Genomic DNA, 25,325 nt, shown 5'->3' with positions numbered 1-25,325 from the left:
AGATAGATATAACTTCTGTGTATTTTTAAAGTAACAGAGTTGGGTGAGTCCAGTTGGACTCCCGGCAGAAATAGGTGGCTTCCGTTATGGGTAAGGTTGTAAATAAACCAAGCAATTCGGGAGCTCGGCTCGGCTCGTTAAGGCTCAGTTTGGTTCGATTCAGCTCATTCAGTGAACGAGCTGAGCTCGAGTTTTCGGTTCGTTTCCTAAACGAGCCGAGCTCGGCTCGTTCGACAAAAACTCGGCTCGTTAAGGATGGTTCGATTCAATTAAAGAGGCTCGATTAGTAAATAACTCAGCTCAGCTCAATAAAGGCTCGAGCTCGAATTTTTGGCTTGTTTACGGCCTTAGTTATGGGTCATAGTCCTATTTATATTTTTCATTTTTTCCTTGCACAATTCCGTTTTGTTCGCATAGTTATCCATATAACCAAGGCTAAATTTTGTATGAATATTTTATTTGACGAACTCTACAAAATGAATAACTCGAATTATTGTTGTGAGCCAAATATGAGTCCCCAATCAAATTGAATTCTCCGACAAATAAAATGGGACGAAAAGAGTTATAGTTATGTACTATAATCAATTGTACATGCTTTACTCGTGAATGTAACACAATCAAATACTCCAGCGATTAAGGAGGTTGATGTCACATTGAGAGTGTCCCCAAATAATAATTAAATCTGCACCAATAGAAGTAGGAGTAAAAAAATTTATAAACAATGACCAATGGAATAATTATTAATTATTAAGTGCTCCTAGAGCAACGTCTTGTGATGTTGAGATTTTCTATGTGTGTGGTGGAAAAAACCTCTCAGGCATCATCACGTGACAATTCTTCATCTTAATAATTGACGACTTAAATTTTACTCCAGCAATTGACGGTATTTATATGTGATTTGTATGCGCTCAAATTTGATTCGATTTGATTTGAATCGATCGCTTTACACCCACTCGATATGTAGCTACTCGGCAGCATTTCCAGGACTCTGCTCCAATATACCCTCGGACTAGACCATTCCATACAATAATGTTCCGTGCAGAGGCAGCTTTGATCCCGTTTGTTGTGACGGAGTTTGGGCGGTAGGGGGCAAAGGGGTCAGAATTGGTGGGACTGCATTGAGAATTGTGCCACGTACTAGTACAGTAATATATAATGATTCTTTTTTCTTTTTTTTTGTGCCGAGCGGTGCCATTTGGAGGTATCCGTCGACGATTTCAAACGTCCAAATGTATTTTGGATGGTTCAAATTTATTCTCTCTCTCTCCTCTCGCCTGACCACACTTTCACATATTTTCTCTCTTTAAAATCCGGACAGTCCAAAACACATTTGGCCAATTAAAATCGCCGATAAAATATCACGTGTATAGTATCCGCTCGGCACCTAAAAACCGGTCGGTTTTTTGTGCTTCCTTGCACAACTAGTCAACCACAGGTCGTTTTAAAAGGCGGGCAAAAAGCGAAAGCCCACTGCTTTCTTCTCCGCCACGTCGAGTGCGCACTACGCGTCCCCTGACGCCATTTTCTTTAGATCAAGGGCGTGTTTGGAAGTACAGTAATTATAAAGAGAAAGTGTAGTCGTGTAGAGAAATTTTTTATGTGGTTATAGGTTTTCGCTCTTTCGCAAACAAAAATTCTAACAGCAGAGACGATTTGCAGAGAACCACGCAGAGAAAAACGCGTTTGGCCCCATTTCGGGTCCCGAAAAAATCTAGACAAATATTTATAAATGAGCAGTTTCGCTCCTACGAATCCAAAAGTAATACTTACTGATATCCGTTGAAGCTGATTTTTTATAGGGTCTCATAAAATAATATTAAAAAATTTATGAATATTTTTCTAGATTTTTTCGGGACCCGAAATGGGACCAAACGCATTTTTCTCTACGTGATTCTCTGCAAATCATCTCTGCGAATAGCAAAGCTCATTTATATTCTAGGGCTTACCCCGAGGGCTGAAACATTCAGAAGCGCGATCCTTAACGAATCAGGCATTAACAAGCCCAACAAAACCTAAAACTTTGTTTTCAAACTCGATTAAGATGCTGATTAGATGCTGATTCTGATTCCACGCCTGTTATTTCAATCAGTAAGTCTATGGGTACAGCAGATTGATACAGATTATGTGCACTGATTTTCCATGGGGCCCACTACAGGTCTCATACAAATGATTCGAACCGATCATTAAATGTAAAACATTTTTCAAGGGCTCCTACAAAAATTCAGCTCAATCCAACATTTATAGGTGTTCAATCCAATCATCTAATTTTTTATTTAGATTTCAGGATATGAAAAAGGTAGATAATTGGATCGAACATCTATAAGTATCGGATTGAGCTGAATTTTTGCGAGGATCCTTAAAAAATGTTTTACATTTAGTGAGCGGCTCGGATCATTTGTGTGGAACCCGTAGTAGACACCACGAAAAATTTGTGCATAAAATCTATACCAATCTGCTGTACCCATAGACTTAATGTATTTCAATTGGGTACGTAGAATCATTATTCGATAGTAAAATCCAAGTTGATGGCGAACCTTCGTATTCCAGCAAGCAACTATCATGGCACGCTGCCACGAGGGATAATTATCGTCATTTGGACACGAGTAGAAACTAAAATTTGGCATGAATTGTCAGAGTGATGCAAGAAATAGGGGTTATCAATGGATTCTTGGCAAAGAGAAGTATTTTTACCAGACTCGGAAGAATCATCGGAGTTAGACATTACAGTGAGATGAAACAAAGAATCGGTACGAAACTAAGCTCTTATACCATGTTAAAATTCTGGAAATGCTTGAGTTCCTTCTATTTATACAGAGCACATGGGAGACTAATCCCATGATTGATGGGATTGTGCACAATTACAGCAAAGTGAATATACAATATTTACAAGGAGAAAGATCTACATATGGAAATAGGAGAGTCCACCAGTTAGAGTATTAAAAAAAATAAAAAATGTGGCTCCAATTTGCATACATGGGGGGTCAATTATTGGAACTTCTTTGTGTTTTCATGCACTGCCGGGTTAGTTTTCTCACAGTCTGAGCTTTTGGCAAGAAAGCCCGAAGAATTAGTCCGGTTGGTGAGTAAGTTTGCTTCTCACATAATAATTAGTCAGGATTCGATTATTGGGATCAGACCGTAAGAAAGTAATTTCCTTGTGTATCTTCTAGATGTGAATGATCTGCTTTTGATCGGACCATAGAGGGAATTAGTCGAGTTACGCTTAAACTAGCATAGACACCCTTCACCATTGAGAAAAGAAAAAGGAACAACTTTTGGCAAGATTGGTTGTTTAGCGTGGCAGCAAAATTGGGCTTTGAGAGGTTGGAGGCATAAGTCAATTATTTCCATTAATATGTACCACTTTGCATCACACTTGTGGGTTTTTTTTTTTTTTTTATCAATTTTTTTGTAACTTAGTTGTCCATGTTAGCCTACGCACAGATCAACTAAATTTTTTTTTTATGATTCCCACATATTTTTCCACTTGTTGATAAATAAGTTTGACCTTATGGTTTATAATATGATCAAAGATCCAACAGGATTGGATGGTCTCGTGACTTTTTGTCCCTAAAACGTTTTTGAAAAGGGAACCCAACATACTGTTCTCTGATTAGGAGATAATCCACTCCCATAACCTAATAAGATGAGATGCTGATTTAACAAAGAATTGCTTTCTAAATCCCCTGGGATTAGTCTAGTGGTCAAGGTCTAAGATTTGATCAGTGTTTGCTCTTTTCTAAAATCTCATATTTGAAACCTCACAGGTACTATTAATTCCTCTTATGCCAATATATAAGTGGGCTCCCCGCAAATGGACGGTAAGATTAGACTCTCAAAATTAGTTGAGGACAGTAATTTAATACGGTGGACGTGTTAGTTGCACTACGTCATCTGCACAATGAATATATATGCTGCCTAGCTCTCACGGTAGCCAAAGCCAATTAGCCATGCAAAAAGCAATATATTTTCTCCAAAGTAAAAAAAGCTTAATCAAATGCATTGTCTGGTCATAAACCATGTTAATCTAAAGGGTGTAATTAAAATGGAACCACGATGAAAATGTACAATTTGATTCGAGGACTGAGAATTAATATCACCACTCACTAGAAGACAACTGATTAACGAAGGCAATGCTACTAATCATCCTCAAAGGAATCTAATCAATGATGCCCAAAATTTCCAATCCCTAACCAAACAAGCTCTTGTTTTCTTAATTATTACTCCTTTCCTTTTGAGGGTTTGTTTTAATCAAGTTAACTAGTAACTACAAGTGGTAGCACAGATCGATTGAGATCTCTCGGCTGCAACCCACAAGCTTTGCTTAATTAGCTCAGCCGAAAAGGGTGGAGGAGGGTACGACGACCAGCCAAACTACCTTCTCTAGACTTTAAGCATGATCCTATTGGCTCCAGACCTGCGCCGAACCCCAAAAGAGATCAGCCACTTCTAGGGTTTCTACTACCTCACCGAATCGTAAGTAGAACAAAGCCTCTTTCACATGACATCTGATTTACTGAATTGACATCGCAAACGGGTTCGACTCAACCATCGTGTGAAAAATACACTTTAAATTTGCTGCTTTGCCAACTCATCTACTACCATATAACAAAAAATGCTTAAACACAACTGACTACCCCACCAAACTATGACCCATCAAGGAACAAACCAACTCCATTTTGTAAACGTGATTGTGCCTTTTTCATTAATGGGTGCATGGCCACATGCTTTATCATCACCTCTTTTCACAAACACCTTAATCTGTCATTTATATTTTTTGTGATTTTTTTTTGGGAAGAGCTATATTCTTTCTAACATGGAATCAGGATCATTTAATCATGATTTTGTTTCCTCTTTTAGAGATAGCCTGAAGACAATTGCTTGTCCAGCTAAACTTGCCCATTTCTTCTTCATTTCTTTTTCCTTCTTATTTTGTTAATTTATTTCAAGATGGGTTCTGTCGCCTTTTTCCCAAACACATGCACATGAAAATATCTACTTTTTCTACTTCTAATTAGATTGTAGCTTCCTTCTAAGGCCATCCACAGTGGTGTAATAAAAAATGGATAACTAAAAGTTGACACATCAGCTTTTGATTATCCATTCAAGAGATTGCTAAGCTTAACAATGTTGAGGTCCACAATGGTCACTTCTAGTCCATAACCAAAATAAGGGGTCCACTACAATTTCACTCTCTCCTTATGTTTTCCACCATTAATCACTTCCTTCCATTACGTTTTTTTTTCGGGCAAAAATATATCGTTTACGTACCTTCCTTAATTTTGGGGAAAATTGGTGACTTCCATTCCTCATATTATGAATTTGGAAAAAAAAATCATGAACTTAAAAAAAAAAAAAAATCAAATGTGTTCTTGAATTTGGAAAAGAATGCAAGATTCTTCATGTACTCAATCACAAGGAGAGGAATGAAAAAAGAATAAAATAGAAACGGAAAAAAAAGTGAAATACGTTAATCCTGCGACAATTAGTTGAATTGTAGATGAATGAAATATATGAGCTTCATTTTTGGAGGAAAAGAAATAGAAACAGTTTATGGGTAAAGAGAATGAGATATAGAGCAGGCGAAGAATAAAATACCATTTGAAACATGCGTGTATACAATTTTGGAACCAATTAACTTATATGGTGTGAGATTCACAAATTTTGATTATTGAAAAAGGTTGCTAGTTTTGGTTATCCAAAACCCAAAATTTGATTATTTCTAAGAATGTTGCTAAGTTTGATTATACCATTGTGAGCCATTTTTTACACCAACATTGTTAACTTTAAAAATAATTTGCTTTTGATTATACCACTGTGGATGGCCTAAAGCTACTACCATTGGTCAGATTATTAAGAGTAGTGATTCAGCATTCCCGGATCCACATAAAGTCCCACCATTTATGTAGCAACAAATTACTTTTATTGGGTGATTGAAAGATAAGGAGTGATCTACATTGTGCGATGGTGATCTTGAATCTGCGGAGAGCACCACATGTTAAGGCTACATGGTACTCCGAGAGTACCCAATAATTGGCCGATTATTAGCACCAAAGCAACAGTGAAAGGATTCTGAATACCACATCCCTAAGATATTGCATGTCTAATGTATTTTGAATTAGGAGATTTTGAGATTTTCACTTTTAAAAAGATGTTGTGAGTAATTATAACAAAATTCTTATTACTAATAGGTTATGGTTCTCTAGGGATTTCTTGAGGCTAGAAGGGTATAAAATCTGATTCTAGAGAAGCAAAGTTTGGATTGCTTTTCAAATATGATTTTAGACTTTTAAGTATTCTGAAATTTGATTTTTAGCGTTTCGTTGTAGCAAACCGCACTAGTTCTAACTGTACATTAATCATAATTTCGCAACTATAGTAAATAAGTTTATCTGCTTATAAAAAAACCCTGAAATCTATGATTTAAAGCATAATCTAGAGTTAGAATCTATAAATTGCCCCCTCAACTATCACAAACACCTTTGAAATCCTTTCGCCCTATAACATTCAAATGCTAGAACTGAAAACTCACACAAATATGTTATCGTAATGATGTCTCATGTCCAATTCATCCAGTCAATCAACTAATTAGAGTTTTTTTTTTTCTACAACTAAGAACTCCCGGAACATTTTATATATATCGAAACGTATGTCTAATTAATTCAGTCAATCAACTAATAAGAGGTTTTCTCTATCTCCACATCACCAAAAACGAGCTCTTACTTATCACCAATTTATTTCATGAATCACATTTCAGGAAATGAGTCATCTTGATGAACTGGAAATAGTCATAGAAATGACTAGGGTATTATGCACAAACCTCATTAAAATCATGGAAAATCTAAATAAAAGTTCATGTGGCCCATGTATCTGTATTATTCAACTATATTGTTGGTTGTGATAGAGTAGCAACTTTAGTGTTGGATCTGTTGATACATCATCTACAATATTAATGGAACAATTCAGTTTTTAAAAAGGTGATCGATCAACTTGCCCTAATTTTATAGTACCAATGATGTATAAAATTGTTCGTCACTCCTAAAGCACCCCAAGTCACCTGAGTTCCTTTTTGATAACTCAAATGTCCGGGTCAACTTACTAGTACCTCGACTAATCTCGAAGATCCAATCCCACCACCCACTTACGAGGGCCAATTAAAGCCAAAGTAAAGCTCCGTATGGACTGGCTCCAAAGAAATTGATAACACCTAGAAAAAGTATCGAACATGAGACCTTACGAGAGAGCCAATCCCTAACCAGGCTAACCACTTGGGTTCCCATTTCACCATGGTTAGGACTTACTGTAGGAGTCAAGATATGGTGGGTCAGTACAATTAGGTTCGAATATTTGATCTCAATAAATAATCTATCTTGGAGTGCTTGAGAGGAAGAAAGAACATTGGAAGCCTGTTTCTTTCATAAACACAACGTAACCATGTGTAAAATATAAAATATAAAATCCATGGAAAGAGAGCACTCTAGCCTCCAAATTAATCGAGACGTGCGTAAGCTATTTCGGTTTGAATATTTGATCACAATTATCTATCTTGCACTTGAGAGGAAGAAAGAACATGGAAGCCTATTTCTTTCATAAACACAACGTAATCATGTGTAAAATAAAGAATATTAAATCAATGGAAAGAGAGCGCTCTAGCCTTCAAATTAATCGAGACACGCGTAAGCTATTTCGGACGCTCTCCGAAAGAAAAGGAGGACGGTGATTATATTGTGTATATTACTCTAGTGGGTCAGCCATTATGAGTATCAGAGTATGATGAACATATTTTCTTTATTTTGCTTTTTTTTGCTCTCTCAGTGCACGAAGATTAGAGATTAGAACCCATCAACTATTTCTTACACGTGTTCTCCTCTAACGACATTCAAACGCTCCCAACTCTGAGAAAACATTCAGGAGCAATTTGATATCTGATAAATTGCAGGTTCCAATTTGAGGGATTCACTGTGGCGTAACTCAAGCATGTTTACCGGGGGGCCAATCGTGGTGCCGACATATTAGCAAGGAATGCGCTAATCCAATGATTGAAATTTATCATCGTGCCGACATATTAGCAAGGAATGCTCTAATCCAATGATTGAAATTTAATTTATCGTCGTGCCGACATATTAGCAAAGAATGCGCTTGGATAATCCAAGGATTGAAATTTAATTTACCGTCGTGCCGACATATTAGCAAGGAATGCGCTAATCCAAGGATTGAAATTTATCGTCGTTAATATTGTTCCGTCTATGCTTGTTTGTAATTCCTAATTTCAATTTAGGATAAATACCTCAAAACTTATTTGTAATTCGTAACCTATGCTTCATCCTTCATTACCAAAACAGAAAGGCCAAAAGAAAGCAACAAAACAAAACAAATTATTACGAACTAAGAGTGACGAAAACAACAAAAGCAGAAAACAGAAGAGTAGACAAGCTGTGAAATCATACAACATATGGTACATCAACAGAGAGGCCACTTTATATCACATAAAGCAAACATTCCTTATATCACAGAGACCAAAAAAACCAATCCCAAACACCGATTTTACAAAATGCAAAGTACTACTACAATTTCTCCTAGCAATACCCCATATATCTTACAGCAGAGCTAACACAACAACCCTATAAAATCACAATAGACTAACCGGGCTCTATCCCTTTCAAACTAAATTATAGGACCACCGCGTTGTTTTTCGACTCCGAGTAATCGACCGATTGTGAGTGGTTCGGGATCAAAGATGACGCGTTCAGTAATCAAACATATCGGGTGAGGCCAAGATTGGCTGATTGAGATACATCGGGTTCCAGGAATTGTCCATGTAACTCTCAGGGATGCTCTCAAAATCTTCACATTCAAACACACAACCACTGGCAGCGGCAGTTGTGGTGTTGAGGCAATTGAGGATGTTATTGAGGGACTCCAATCTCTGGCTGAGTTCGCCCATCTGAGCACTCAAGACAGAGTTCTCTGCCTCCACATTCAAACACTGTTGAGTGGTGATGCTCATGGTGTTCATGATCCGGCTGTTTTCGTCCTTCAGCTGCGCGACAAGGGCCATCAGGTCATCCAAGTGCTTCTGCTTTCGCATCCGCGATCGCCGAGCCGATTCGCGGTTCGATTCCATCCTCTTCCTCTTCCTTTGGTCCACCAAACCCTCCTCGGATCCAGATTTCTGGATCTGGGGAGAACACCCTGAGGAATTTCCACTTAAAGAACCCATAGAGTACTTACACCAAATAGCTTAGTAATCTCAAGAAAACCAAAAAGCCAAAAGTTTTACACCTTATAAACCCCAAATACGCAGGACCCAGATTCTAATTATATTTGGTTGACTCAAAAAGTTGTAAAAATCCAGATTTTTCCAAAACAGAGAATTTTTACATGGCGATAATCTCAAAAAAAAGAAAAGAAATCAAGACCCAGATAGTAGTTTTATGCAGTTGACTCAAATATGGTTATAGATATGTCTAGAAGTCAAGATCTGATGAAAGAAATTTCATGAAAAAACGTAGAACCAGTAGAGGAAGACAACAGAGAAGGATTGAACGAGGTGGGTCCTGCGCCTGAGTGAGGAATCTATAATAAAACCAGAACGGAGGATTTCACTGAGTACTGGATTCATCGGTCTCAATCATTTAAGATCCAAAACCTGGATCTGGATCAAGATTTTGAGAGAAAAACTAATCTTGTACGAGAAAACAGATGCTGATCTCAATATAACAAGAAATCACAGCAGGGTAACGAGATGGGTATTCGGTGTTTTGATCCAAGATCAGAGCCCAGAAGGAGAAAATTCCTGACAAAGAAATCAAAATCAAGAACAAGAAAAACAGAGCAAAACAGATCAACAGAGGATCAGAGAGAGAGCGAGAGAGGCAGCAGAGCTTAACCGGAGATCTATAGGGGGAGAGAGAGAATGAAAGGTGGAGATTTTGCTGGTTCAAGACTTGGGTTTATTTATAGAAACGGAAAAGGTGGGCAAGAAAAAGAAGGAAAGTACTGTATAAGAAAATGATTTTTACCCCACACAAAAAAAAAGTAATAAGAAAATGGGAAGTGGGATTCTTAAATTTGGAATAAAGTGGAGAACTTTGGAATATCCGGAGTTGTTGGGGGGAGAGGAGAATCAGGATTGGGCATTTGTGGTGGGGAAGAAATTTCTCTCAAGATGGGGTTACTGTCCAACTCCAACTGGTGAGATAACTCCAAGAGTTCCACAATCAAGGCCAATTTACCGGGGGTGTTGGGTTCAGGTCCTGTCCAGTGTGGTTTCGGTCCGATTCAGCTTTGATTTTTGTGGGTTTATTTTGGGTTCACAATAATAATCGAAATCGTTCATGTGGTGCTTGTCGAGTTCTTCGAGTGTGATGAAAATCAAATTCATTGAATGCCCATAAATGATTGTTCGAAACACATTTACTTTGAGAAAAATGCACCGGGCGCATTAATTTAAACCCATCTGTTTCAAGATAAATGTGTTCCAATTTGTCATTTACATTCACTGAAGTTGATTTTTATCGTACTTGAGAAACTCGAATGGTGCCGATTATCGATGTGGATCCGATATGGGCCCACAAAAAATTGAATCGGACTGGACATGAACCACACTGGACAGGACGTAACCCCAGAGATCCATGTACGAGATTTTGGTGTACTTATATACAAAACGCTTTCCCACCGCAGGATCACTTGAGATTCTTTAGACGGTTGGAAAACGCTTGGTAGATTAAGTACACCAGAAACTCGGTACAAAGAATCACCGATGGTGTTTGGCCACTTTTATTACTCCGTATTTTGATAAGTTGTGACTTTCCATATTTTTAGTTTGGCATCATGATACGGAATCGATTTTGTCAAAATACATCACCATAAATGCACTGCGAAATTTATGGAGTAATTTGGAAGAATATTTTTTAGATTCTGATTCTTTTTTTTTTCCACGGGAAAAAATTCTGAATCTATTTTAACACTCAAAAAAATAAAAAATCTATTTTGACGTATCGTCCAAACACTTCGATAGATTCGTTACAGATTTTGATGTTGGTAATTTAGAAATCTCTTCTATTTTACAATCCACAAATTCAAAGTTAAACAATTACCTGCTCCCAAACACTCCGGCCTTGTTTCCACCACCTTCGGCTTTAAATAATTGTCTTACTGTTTGGTTCTACATACCAAGCATTGCCATGTTTGTGTACACAATTTTATGTGTATGGATCTTGGAATTGTTCGATACATAGGGACCGCTTGTTTTACAGAGGGACTAACGTGTATCATACGGTTAAAAGACAAAAAAAAAATTCATTTGTGCAGATAAATTTAGTGTGTCCGTGACATTACTCGTATTTTTCTTGACACATAAATGAGGAATAAGAATCATAAGTCTTAAAATCCCACTTGGCAAATATAATTGGTATACAAAGTCGATCATCAGAAATTAGCAGTACGCTTGTATACTAAGCATACCTTTTTTTGTTAAACAAAAAGGATAGAAATGAGCAACCATCGTATCTTTTTCTAATGGACGTGACCAACGGATCTCTTCATTATAGAGCGTTCTTGTGCATTAATCACTAACTGGAGGAGAACAGTCTGTTACCATAACTCCACCAACATCGATGCGAGTGGAACCAAATGCATAAATTATTGCATAGTATATTGTATGGGCCCTCCTACCCGCATGTAGGATTCACACCCTGCCGAGACCGTGTGCTCCTTAATTTAGCCATCTCGACTACCACTTTGATGATATATACTAGGGACTAAGGGATCCTCTCTACCGTTGGGACAAAACTAAGATTTCATAAACGGAGGGACTATGAAGAGGAAGCACGAGTACCACCACTCTTTAAACAAGGCAGGAGTGTACATTTAGGGGTGAGCATGGACCAGATTAGTTCGGTTTTATAGTAAACCAAAAACTAAACCACTACTTACGGATTAAGAATTTGGAGAACCAAACCAACCCATAAAGTTCATATAACCAAACAAATCCAAACCATTAAAAGGCGGTTCGATTTCGGTTTTAAACCATAGTTCGCTTAAAATTGAGATATCATCCACCTAAACTATTTGAAGTACTTAAAATTGAATACCAAAACTTATATTAAAACTAGCTAGCTATATAGAAATCACCAAAACTCACTTACATCAACTAACTAAATAAAGAGTAGAATACAAGTAATTAGCGAAGGAATAGAGCCATAGAATAGAGTATTAGATTAGAAAATTAGTAACCGAACGAAAATAGTGAGAAATCAATTGAGTCGAACCTATGCTTTGTGTATTGAAATGGTAGGAATAAGTTATCGCATATAGAAGTTTGGGGAATTAATTTGGAAGTAAAATAATAGGGTGGTGGAATAGATGATTAGATTAGAAAAATATTTTTTTTAATGTATCTAAACATATTATAGTATACGTGTGTGTTATACAGTTCGGATCGGTTTGGAACCAAAACCATTAACGTAAATCCACAAACCAAACCATTTAACACGGTTTCTAGATTTTTAAAACCAAAACCAAACCACATCACTAAAAAATAAAACCAAACTAGTCGGTTTGGATTGGTTTGGACTGAATTCACGGTTTGACGGTACAGCACCTCGGTTTAAGGGTCATCATCGGGCCGAGCCAGCCCAGCCCGCCAAGTCACTACCCGAGCCCACCCACGGGCTGGGCTTAGCAGGCTTTTATTTTTGGCGGGCCGGGCAGGCCAGGTTATCTTTGAAAACTTAAAGCCCAAGCCCACCCACGGGCTTAGCCCGATCAACGGGCCGAGGATCGGGCAGGCTGGTGGGCCAGCATTTGGGTGGACCAACTCACAACGGTCAAAATTCAAAAATTGCCTCAAAAGTGGGGTTTTTTTTTACATGCATACACTGTTTGTGTATGGACAGTTTGTAAAACTCCCCAAAGTTGGTTTCTTGGTTCCTAAATGGATAGACAACTTAAAAACAATAAATTATTTTTTTCAAAAAACAAGGAAATTTTCGGGCTTGCAGTGGACGGGTCTCGCCGGCCGGGTCGACGGGCAGACTAAGTAAAAATTCATAGGCCAAAGCCCGGCCCATAAAAACTTCAGGCTAGGCTAGCCCGTCTGTTGAACAGGCTCGGGCCGAATGGGTCGCAGGCCTTCGGACTAAATAATGACCCTTAGCATCGATTTGTCAATAAGCCACGGTGGCTTATTTTTTGTTTTTATTCAAATTTTATTCGTATCACTTGGCTTATCATCAATTTTTTTGGGATTATTGCATCCTCATGACAAGAGAAATATAAAAAGTAAAAAATTTTGATCGAAATCCAATTTTTTTTAATAAAGACGAAAAAATTGGCTTATTGGCTTATTTTTTGTCTTTATTCAAAAAAATTAGATTTTGATCGAATTTTTTTTTCCTTTTTAGATTCCTCTCGTCATGACGAAGCAATAATCTCCAAAAAATTGATGATAAACCAAGTGATACGAAAAAAATTTGAATAAGGACAAAAAATAAGCCACTGTGACTTATTTGTCCGAACAGGGAATATTCGAACAGAAATCCTAGCCGTACCGACCCATTTCATACCGAAACCGTACCGACGACCGCTACGGGCTGTCTCCGGCCACCAGACGGCCGATCCGAGCCGTTCAAAAATTCTATAAAAAAAAACCGAGGGGCCTTACGCGAGAATAAACGGCATCCGATGTGTGTAGAGTGGTTAGAAATTTTTTTCTTTTTAAATTCCTCTCATCATGACGAAGCAATAATCTCCAAAAAATTGATGATAAACCAAGTGATACGAAAAAAATTTGAATAAGAACAAAAAATAAGCCACTATTGCTTATTTATCCGAAGAGGGAATATTCGAATATACCAGGCATATATACTTGAGTGATGAGTAAAACATCCGTGGGAAGAGCTATGCAATGACGTAATTGAGTAATGAGGTTAAAAGTGCAACATCAATGTCGTAGTAATGTTTTTAAAAAACTCTCTCAGAACTTTTGGCAGCCTAATATAGTAAGACTATGTTCCAGAAACACAATAAGAATAATTTATTTTTTATGTAATAAGAAGGCTTGTTTCGAAAAATAAGAAAATTGGTACTTATTTTGGAAGAATTTATATAGGTACCGACCGGCCGGGGAGGGAAATCGTACCGGCGGCCGCCCCGGCCGTCTTCGGCCACCGGACGGCCGATTCGAGCCGTCCAAAAATTCTAAAAAAAAAACCGGGGGGTTTTTGTGCGGGAATCAATGGCATCCGAGATGTGTAGGGTACTTGATCCGAGCACCCATTTTCCGTGTAGGGTGCTTGATCGTATATACACGGAAAAAAGGCACTCAGATCAAGCACCCTACACACCTCGGATGCCATTAATTCCCACGCAAGCCCACTCGTTTTTTTTTTTAGAATTTTTGGACGGCTCGAATCGGCTGTCCGGTGGCCGGAGACGGCCCGGCGTAGCTACCGGTACGATTTCCCTCCGCTGGCGCCCATTATCATAGCAACAGTTTTATTTTTTGTATAAGGCAACTTCAAGCTCAAAAATTATGTGTTTACGCAAATAATTTTCCTACCACTATGGATCTTGTTTGATAGATCTCATTGAGATCTTTAATACAGTGCAAAAAAAATTGAATTTTTTTTTCATTTATATTATTTTTGAGTTTGAAAATGTGAAAGGAACTTTTTATTTTGGTTTTGTGGAATGACCCTTCTTATTTTTGAATGAGAAGTGGCAAAATAAGTACTTATTTTTTAAGAAGGTTTCCGGAACGGAGCCTAATTGTCTTAATGGTGGGATCCTTTAGTTAGAGACTATATATATACAATATGGATATATGTATCCTAACATTTGTCTTCAAACAAATAATTCATGCAATAATCTTTGCCATGTGATGTAGCGTTAGGCTCCGTTCCGGAACAAAAAATAAGTTCTTATTTTTTAAAAAGATAATTTCTAGCTCAAAAATTATAGGCTTATTGAAATATAAAAATATGCAATATGGATCTTGTTTGGAAGATCTCAATGAGATCTTTTATACAATGCAAAAAAAATTAAAAAATTATTTTTCATTTACTTTATTTTTAAATTTGAAAAATGTAAAACAAGCTGCTTTATCTTCTAAGAAGGTTTCTGGAACGGAGCCTTATACATATATGCATGAAATTTCTCGAATAACAGTAGCAGCAGCATCATTGGGAGTGATATTTTTTTATTTATGACCGGATGTACGTTCGGGTCAATTTGCGCGAATCTCAACTAATTTGAGGAATTTGAATTCAACGATCGGACAAATCTTTTTGAAGTTCCAAGATTTGAAATGTTATGATCATTAGAGCTGAATGATTATCGGGAGTGATTGGCGAGCTCCACAGGACCACAAGCCTTTTCGCTGCACATGTACCGTTCTAAGGGCATCCACATCAGACAAGGCAAATTGCCCCGTAAGCTACTTGAGCGAGCCAAAGGCAGAAATTGTTCTTGCATCAGACTCTTCAAATGTGGGGACCACTTGTCAAATTTTTACATTTCCTACAGTGGCTCTTTTTCTTTGCCTAGTCACCGTTCCCTTGCTACATGATAGTATATTATTATAATGTTCTACAATCCCTTAAATGCATGAGAGGCAATCCACCACTTAAAAAATGAATACACAAAATACGACCTTCATTCGTGTCTGGTTTAATAATATGTTTCATATACTTTATTTGGTTCTATAACTCTCGTATGAAAGCTGTAGGAACAAATATTAATTATGATCATTTAAAATAAAATGATCAGAAAAATAAAATTTTCATACCGGTTCAAATGAATATTGAAAATTAGAGCCCTTAATTTTTTAGACAGTTTATATATTAAAATATAATAAATAACAAGTAAATAGTTGCTCGAAATGGGATAGTTTGGTGCTTTTTTAGAATAAAGAAATAATATTTTTAATGAGATAGTTTTAATGTAAAGAGTTTGACGCAGTAGACATTTTAAAAGTAAGTAACTAAAGTAATAAAGTGATTTTTTGTTCTCTAATTTGGTCTAAAATTTAAAGATGCTGATGCTGATACTGATGCGGATGCTCTAAGAAGCACGCGCTTGGCAGTGAAACCCATACCGATGTACTCCCACTAGTGGAAAAAGCTTTTAAAGCATCAGGTGCTCCAAAAAAACAGTACTAATTTTTCGTATCATTGGTCAAAGGGATACTGTCATGTACAACACTTATGGGCCCCACTGATGGGCTTAAAGGGAACAATCGAAAATTTTAATTGAAGCAAAATTTGGACAATGCTTACGCTAAACTTTTTAGGAAATGACTTGGACCCCAATTATCCTAGGGCCCACCATTTCTTTTATGATTTTCACATTCATGGAAATCGGCTGACCTAAATTGTTACACCAATCTTATAATTTTAAAATACTCTCCAAACAATCATTTATCTTTTAGTATGAATTACGCTTTTTTAGCTAAATAATCCATTTGAATTATTTTTTCCGTTTTTATTTAAATTTTTTTAGCATTTTTTTTTGTTTTTTGCCAATTTGTTTGTCCTATAAATTTGTGAAAAATTCTTGTAATATTTCAAGTTATCAACCATTAGTATATTTCTCAGAACTAGCTAATAGTAATATATATTACGAATTAAATTTTTTTGTTACTAAAGTGAAAATACATTTGATTCAGTCTGTACAAATTTTGCGTCCGCTAATGCGCAGATGATGATCGCCCAAAGTAGAAAGAGCGGACGAGGGAACTTCCACTAGTTTTAGATCCCCTGCAGCAGCGCCTCCTGACCAGCGTCTGCATGCAAAAGCTTAATATATAAATGACGTGCTTGAGCTGCTTTTTTTTTTTTTTTTTTGCCTTTGATTTGAATATTATGTAGTGTCTATATTTTACTTAAATAAAAGGAGTTGCAATTATTTACTACCGATCTTTTTAGACCACCACGCACCTTCCTGGATACTACCTATATAGTTGATCTGTGGAGAGAGAGAGATTGATTGATTTTGGACATTAGCTCACATAGAGCAGAGATACTATGCCCTTGGGGCATGGCCATGTGGTGCTTCAGGGGCTCTCTGCACCACACAAATATGTGCGGGGCATATATTTGTGTGGCACAAATATGTGCGGGGGCACATATTGTGTGGTGCAGAGAGCCTCTGGGGCACCACATGGCTATGCCTCAGAGGCATGAAATAATCTCTCAATGTACACGTAGGCCAATTTCGTGCTTTTTTCTCTCTCCTTGTAATGGAGTGTTCAGACTAGTTTATACACAATTTAAATTGCCAGTAAGAGTCGAGCGTGCGAGGTCAAGGTGGCAAACCTGTTTATTTATTGTCATACTCTCGCTCGACCAATGACCAACCTTTCGGCTCGATCACTTTAAATTCGTACTTCGACATAGGTTCAGGAGAAATATCCAAGTTTTAACATTGCTTTTAGTACAATTTGACAAATATTTTCGTACCAAATCAAAATAAATTATAACTCATATCGGCTTCTTCCTTCTTCTTTTTTGTAATTTGTCAAAATAATTTGTAACATTTCTGTATGTACTGTACACATTCATTTGCTACTAGTAATCGGAATAAATATTAAGTAACAAACACCATAAATAGTCGTATCAAATTAACCGAAACATACTAAAGAAATTGAAGCACAAAAGATGCTTAACACATGAACGATAAAGTTAACCCAAACGAGTTGGCTTAATGGTCAAGGCCTGAAACTTAAGGGTTTGCTCCCTCCTAAGCTTAGGTTCAAAACTCTTAGGTGATATTAACTCCTTTAGCGTCAATCTATACAGAGATTTGCTTTTACTTTAATTGGAACCCCCACAAAGACATTGGAATTGGTCTCCCAGGATTAAACGAGATGCGCTTAAGACGACTATAAAGTTTGATGAGAAATCGATGTTTAATACTGCTCCCGACATAATCAAAGTATTAATCCGTCAAAATGATGAAAGTGCAAAGGATTATCTCAAAAAAAAGTATGATAAAATTGTGGTTAATTCAACGGAATTGCTTTCAGAGTTCGGTCAATGTACGATAGAGGCCCAAACACATGAGTTATAAAAAAAAACAACATGATCTATAAAGTTTGTACTAGATACCCATTTGTAAATATACTAATCAAGCACTAATAGAAAAATAATTACAAAATATTGCTACCAATACCATAGCTTTCTTTAATTATACCACTCTTTTCCTTCAACCATAAGAAAAAAGGGAGGAAAAATAAAGGCCCGCTTAGTGCATCAGGGCCGTCTATTTTGGTTTTGGACGGCTCGGATTTGGAGAGAGAAAAAAGAGAGAGAGTGTAGGGATAAGACGAAAGAGCGTGTTTCAATCTGAGCCGTCCAATACACTTTCTCGGATGTGCCCGCTCGGGCACCACGTCAGCCGGGTGACATGGTACCCGCTCGGCAAAAAATTTCTCGACACAAAGCGACCAAAGGATGTCCATAAAGGAATGATGCATTATGGACCCCCATGGAACTGCCTCACAGACTTCAGGCCTAGTTAATGCCTTACTTTGTTTGGATCCTAACACATTGCAGCATTAGGTATATACCTACAGAAAAGTTCTGCTTCAACAATTTGTTTTCTTATCTTTGTATTTTCTTTTATTAGGTATCCGGCCGACCGGACCAACCAATCCGGAGGACCGGTCCACCGTCTATTAGCGTTAGCGGGGGTGCAATTAAAATGGGAGTAAAGTCCCGTCTGGACTGCCTCAACACAAAAATTGATGGCACAAAGGTGAGATTGAAATGGGCTTTCGAGCCAACGGTATGGGGAGGGATCTAATCGTCCAAAAGAGAAATTTGATCGGATTCGAATACGAAGTCACAATCGGCTTACTATTGTAATAGATATACATAAATATATCGCCTACCACATAGTTGGACCTCATTCGCAGGGAATCTAACATTCCTGTGTGTGATATTATTTTAACTAGTAAAAGAATCATGATTTCAGTGAATTTGAGCAGTGGTGTTAGTCCAAAGCAGAATGAAGCCGAAAGGGAGAAAAAGACGACCCATAGGATTTGTTCATTCCCCATTACACAAAAACTGGCATTCATACACAGTCCAAACCACTAACAATCTTTATCAAAGCAGTCCACCATTTAGCTGCCAACAGTACAAAAAAAAAAAAAAGAAGTAATGAGGATTACCGCGAAGGTTGGAGTGCACGAAACCGAAGGCTTTCCGAAGTTCCTGTTTTTGAGATGATTACCACTGCACCAACCCTTGAGTTTGTTTTCGTATCTCTGTATCCCCACCAAAATGGGCAATGGCTGATTTAATGGAGTGGTTTTGGATCATGTTCCTTCTTGTCCTTAACAGTTGGGCTAAGGCATCCGTCAATTGGTACCGAGCCTTTGACCCAACGACATGGAGGGGGATCTTAGAGCCCAAAGGAGGGGTCTAGGTTGCCGATCAACAAAAGAGAGGAGAGGTCTAGGTTTAAGTAGATAGAGCTACGATCAGTGTGCTGTTGTGATCTACCTTACTAATTCTTTAACTCTTGGTTGTCAGGTGATTACCATTGTGCCAACCCTCTGAGTTTGTTTTTGGTCCAATGGAGTGATTTGGGATCATGTTCCTCCTTGTCTTTATAGCATGGCTAACACATCTGTCTACTTGCCAACGGATCTTTGGCCCAGCGACATGGGGAGGAGCCTAAGGGCCTAAGGAAGGGGTCTCAACTCCTCAGGTTCAGAGCTACGTTTGACTTACTGTCAATCTAACTAACCTACCTACTAACATTAGGGAAAATGACGGCCCATGACGTGTTTTGATAATTAATACCCGCTAAGGACATGCTAAAAACATTTGTTAATGCTAAAAATGTCCTTGACGGGTATTAATTATCAAAACACGTCATTGACCGTCATTTTCCTCTAACGTTACATATGGCAAAAAAGGAAAGAAAAGAAAGTCAATTTGAAATAAGTTTTCTATCAACTCAGTTTTACATCTTCTCTACCAATAGGTGGAGTTTAGTTTTGCTCATCCTCCACTTAAGAGGATGAACATTACTTTTTTTCTTATTGGTTTAAATTGTGTGGATCCCACCACAAGGTGAAGTCATGTTTACCAAAAAGTATATTGCATTGTAAGCATGACATCATCGTATGGTGGAATTCACATCATTTCAACCAATAAAAAGAAGGGTAATGTTCACCTTCTTTAAAAAGAAGGTAAACAAAATTGCACTCACCCAATAGGTGCCCATCTACAGGAATCTAGAATTGGTATGTGATACAGTATTATTTTAAATGACAGAGAATCATGACCCAGTGTGTTGGATCAATGTTAGTCCAAAAGGAAGTCAAGAGGGAGAAAAAGGAAAAAGACGAGCGAAGGATTTGTGCATTCCCCATTACACAAAAGCTGGCATTCATGTATAGTCCAAAACACAAACCAATATCAAGCTTTATCAAAGCAGTCCACCACTGGCTGCTAACAGGAGAAACATGTGGTACAAAAAATAAAAGAATGGGGTTACCACAGAGGTGAGAGTCGAAGCGAAACCAAAGGTTTACTGAAGTTTCTAGTACTTGTCAGGTGATTACCACTGCGGCGCCAACCCTTGAATTTGTTTTCACATCTTTGTATCCCTACCAAAATGGTGGATTAATGGAGTGGTTTCAGACCACCATGATGGTTGATTTCATGGAGTGGATTCGGGTCATGTTCCTTCTTGTCCTTACAGTAGGGCTAAGGCATCCACCAACTTGCCGAAGAGCCTTTGGCCCACCAGCATGGAGGGGGATCTAACTGCCCAAAGGTGAGGTCTCCAGTTCGAGTAGATAGAGTTATGTTCGGTGTGTTGTTGCGATCTAACCTACTAATCCCAAAATCACGGATTGTCAGGTGATTACCATTGCGCCAACCTTCTGAGTTTGTTTTAATATCTAGGTATCCCCACCAAAATGGTTGAGTCAATGGAGTGGTTTCGAAATCATGTTCCTTCTTGTCCTTACAGTATAGCTAAGGCATCCATCAACTTGTCAATGGGCCTTTGGCCAACAACATGAAAGGACTTAAAGTGTTTACGGAAAGGTCTCAGGTTTTAGTAGATAGAGCTATGTTCAGTCTATTATTGTAACATAACTTACTAACTCAGTAACCTTATCTATGACCGAAAAAACCATCCTGTCGACTTAGCTTCTTCTTCTTTTTTTGGGTAAGTCCTGTCGACTTAACTTTGTCTTAATCATCTTCATTTATGGCCAAAAGAACACAGTAAAAGTAACTAAAAAGAAAAAGACGACCAAGAGGATTTGTTCATTCCCCATTACACAAAAATTGGCCGCATTTCCTTTCACTTTTCCTAATCTGCAGCAATTTTCCCAATAAGCCCTGAATAAGGGGACTAGTGCACATCATCACTTCTTAGATACCCTTTGCAAAGCTGAAGCTGTTTGATGTTTGTAATTTGTTTCCCAGGGTTGAGTCCCTTCGGGCAGGCACGTGCACAGTTCAGTATTGTATGGCAGCGATATAGCTTGAACTCATCACAAATTGCATCCCGGCGCTCCTTGGTGTATTCATCAAGACTGTCCATTATCTACCTGAGCTTGCCAACAGAAAATACAAAACCAATTCAGGAGTCGTAGGAAACGATCCGTGTCGGGAAAAAAAAAATTTAACAAAAAATTAAAAAATTATTTTTCATTTACATTATTTTTGAGTTTGAAAATGTGAAATAAGTACTTATTTTTTAAGAAGGTATTCTGAAACGGGGCTAAGTGTAATTAACCAACCTCTCCTTAGGACTGTTTTGGCTATATAAATTCAATGACTTATTTTTTGTCTTTATTAAAAAAAAATTGTATTTTTTATTTTTGTTTTAAATTTTGTGAATTATTGATTCGTCTCGACGAGAGGAACCGAAAAAGTATAAAATTATGGTCAAAACTCAAATTTTTTAGAGCAAAGACAAAAATAAGCTGGAAAGACATACTTTTTTTTTTTTTTTGTGTGCTTATTTTCGTCTATATTAAAAAAATTAAGTTTTGATCATAACTTTTTACTTTTTCAGTTTCTCATGTCGAAATGAATCAACAACTCACAAAATTGTTACGCAAAACTATGTTGTAATATATACTAGCATGGACTGGGGGAGCTGCTGTCCCGGCCGAGGGGGCCTCGTTCTGGTCTTGCTCCGGTAATCGAAAACGTTCACTTCGTAGAGCTCGTCGAGTTGAACTAGTATGTAAAAAATCAGTTTGATCGGATATCATTAAGTGTCTGATCGGAACACATATAACTTGCCAATAATGGGTTCTAGTAGATTTGATCTAGTGTTTTGGATCCATTCTTTTCAAGACAAAAAGGTTTTGATTAGGCATTTAATGATATCCGATTGAGCTGATTTTTTACATACTTGTTCAACTCGACGAGCTCTATGAAGTGAACGTTTCCGATCATTGGAGCGAGACCGGAGCACAGTCCCCTTGGCCTAGACAGCAGGCAGCTCCCCCAACTCCTACTAGCATAGAGCCCGTGCTATGCACGGAGTAGATTTAAAGACCCGAACAAATAAAGTAAATATCAATGATTAGAAATCAACTCATGTGCACACCTTCCAATGGAATAAATCGATTAATCCTCGGTGTACAGTCGGGGAGGGGGGAAAGAGTATTTAGAGTAACAAATACGTAAAAGTACAATAAGTACATCCAAGAGGCTTACCCCGAAGGTCAAAATTGGAAAATTTTGTTTGGTCTTCATCTGCACGATTTTTGGGATCAATGTTCCACTATCCATCCAGCAAATAGGACACTAAAAAATGTAAGAACAATAACAATAATAGTAGGAATGATAAAAAAAAAAGGAAAAAGAAAAAAAAGAAACAACAATAGTAGGATGCTAACGTTTCGCAACTATTAACAGTTTTAGGAATTTACAACAAAAGGTGTCAATGATACCAAAATCTAGTTTTAGCAAGATAACGGCTTTAACTCTCGTATTAAAGAGAAAAAGAGAGGCCGGCATTAAAGTAAATCCGACTAGAGAAGATCCTATTCATACTCGATATCGGCCTCATTTGTGATCCCCTCTCTCTCTCTAGAATTTCATTCAATGGTGACAGGTTTAGTCCGGCAAGCCTTCTATCGGGTTCAAACCTCGCCACCGTCGAAGCTAATCTTCATCAGTCATACACAGTCCAAACCACAAACCATTGAAAAAAAAAACTTTTATCAAAGCAGCCCACCATTAGCTGCTAACATGAAAACGTATGCTCCAGATAAATAAGGTAATTAAGGGGGAGGTCCATCTGACGAAGAGAACCCCATAAACTTTCAGTGATTTGGTTCTCAATCTCATCTTTATGACCATATGATATGATTACTTCTTCCCAAAGGAAGCTTCTCATGAGGTCCATTTCTTTCTTTAGTTTTTGTTGTAATGAGTGAACAAAGATTTCAATGAAACAACCCCAAAGGGTTAGTCCGGATGGTTGGTGGGTGTCCTTCTCATACAATTGTCCAGAGTTCAATTCCTGGGGTTAGGCCACAAGGACAAGAAAGTATTTTCTTGTGACTTTCCTAGTCTCGGCATGGATGATCTGTCTTTGACCGGACTTGGCAGAGGATTATTCGAGGTGCACGTAAGCTGGCCCAGACACCCTTAACCACCATTCCAAAAAACTGAAAAAGGAAAGAAAAGATTTGAATGAAACAAATGCAAATTAAGAATCCGGGGCATGGTTAAAGGTATGGGTCCATTAGATACGAGTCCAACAGGTGTAACAGGGACCTTAACAAGCATATTTGGTGTAGTTCAGCCTAGAAAATAACAACTACATCATAAAGAGAACCCAAAAAAGAACACAATCTACAAATCCCTAGGGCATGTCCATAGCAACAAGGAACCTATCACCTCACAACGAAAATATACCCAGCCCGAATTACAAGCAAAGGCTAGAAACAGAAGAAAAGCTACACTTGCACTCCTAGACAGACCTTAGATTCTTAGTAGAGATATTGGATGCCAAACAAACTTGTCAATTTGGGGATCGTTTATAGCCCAAATATCGTTTTCAATTATCCTTCTAACTCCAGGTGGATCCAAAGATCTGTGATTAAAATTCTACCACTTATTTAAGTGACCAAACCTTGCGGAAAGTCATATTATTGAGCAAATATCGGCACCTTTGTCGTCAGGTTCCTGGAACTTATGCCCAGATCCAATGCATAGAGCAAGCAATTACCCACTAAGGAGAAAACGCAGAGACAAACTTCACTATCTTTACAGATTGAGGCAGAGACAAACTTTCACTATCCTTGCGGATTGAGGAGATGTTTCGGGAGTACTTCCCCTTATATTACAATATTCGTTCTTCTTCAAAACTAGGAGGTTTCAGATAGGAAGCAAAAGAGAGTTATGAACTTACGACAACGAATTCTAACCACTTTAAACATAAACTGAATTCGCATTTTACCGACTTCTAGCTTCTACACATAGGAACCAAGTATTCCCCGTCCGTTTCCTTTCCCTTTATCTCCCAAACAGTAATTGTGTCTCTCTCCCAATTAACTTAATCTAGATCTCAATGAACTCAATACGCAATGTATGGGGTATTTATTACAAGTGTTAAAAACAATCTTAAACATTGTTCGATACGATGGTACATGAAATTAGAAACATCAGGTGATTTTTTTTCCATTTTTCCATCACGGCGATACATTTTCAGAACAGTTACGTATCATCTGAATATTTCACAATGTCACCTCTGACTTCAGATGGCTTCATACAGGTCCACATTAGACCATAGAAACAAGTGGAATTTGGCTTCTCTCCAACATGCCTATTACAACTGTCATACAATCTCATCACCAACATGCAATCTCGTGTATTTTTCAAACTCCAAACAAATTTTCAGAAAACAAGAAGAAGGATTTTGGCTTCTTTAGTCACTGGACAGTTGCCTGCTAAGTTGCTTTTACGTCTAAAGTAACTTACCAAACAAGACATCATTTCTAGATTGTGGCAAAGTCAATTTCCTACGTCCGTTGTCATGAGTTTCCATCAAGAGATCAACTCTCCTCGCAGTGGAATCCATGTGACGAATGATGAGCAATCCGAAATTCGAACAAAGTACATGCAAAAAGTTGCCAACGCCAAATTCCAAAATTTCCAGGCTTGTTCTAAATGCAGTACAATATGCCACCGCATTCACATACATATATAAAAATAAGCATCAAAACGCATACATAGAAATCTAAAGAGCACATGTACATGATTGAATGAATAGGAGCTTGTGCATTGCAGGAATATGTGAAAAAGCAAAAGTTCAATACTCCAGTG

General features: G+C 37.8%; 1 protein-coding gene across 1 annotated transcript; it reads right to left on the bottom strand.

Moving 5' to 3' along the window:
* Positions 1 to 8,451: 8,451 nt before the first annotated feature.
* Positions 8,452 to 10,196, bottom strand: LOC131332343 (bZIP transcription factor 11). Its single transcript, XM_058366517.1, has one exon. The coding sequence runs from the start codon at positions 9,218 to 9,220 to the stop codon at positions 8,747 to 8,749; it is 474 nt and encodes a 157-aa protein (XP_058222500.1). The 5' UTR covers positions 9,221 to 10,196; the 3' UTR covers positions 8,452 to 8,746.
* Positions 10,197 to 25,325: the final 15,129 nt, after the last annotated feature.

This window comes from Rhododendron vialii, chromosome 7a (assembly GCF_030253575.1).
Source record: "Rhododendron vialii isolate Sample 1 chromosome 7a, ASM3025357v1".
Lineage (NCBI taxonomy): Eukaryota > Viridiplantae > Streptophyta > Magnoliopsida > Ericales > Ericaceae > Rhododendron > Rhododendron vialii.
Note: the sequence above shows the minus strand (reverse complement) of the source record. Positions and strands in the feature narration are given on the sequence as shown.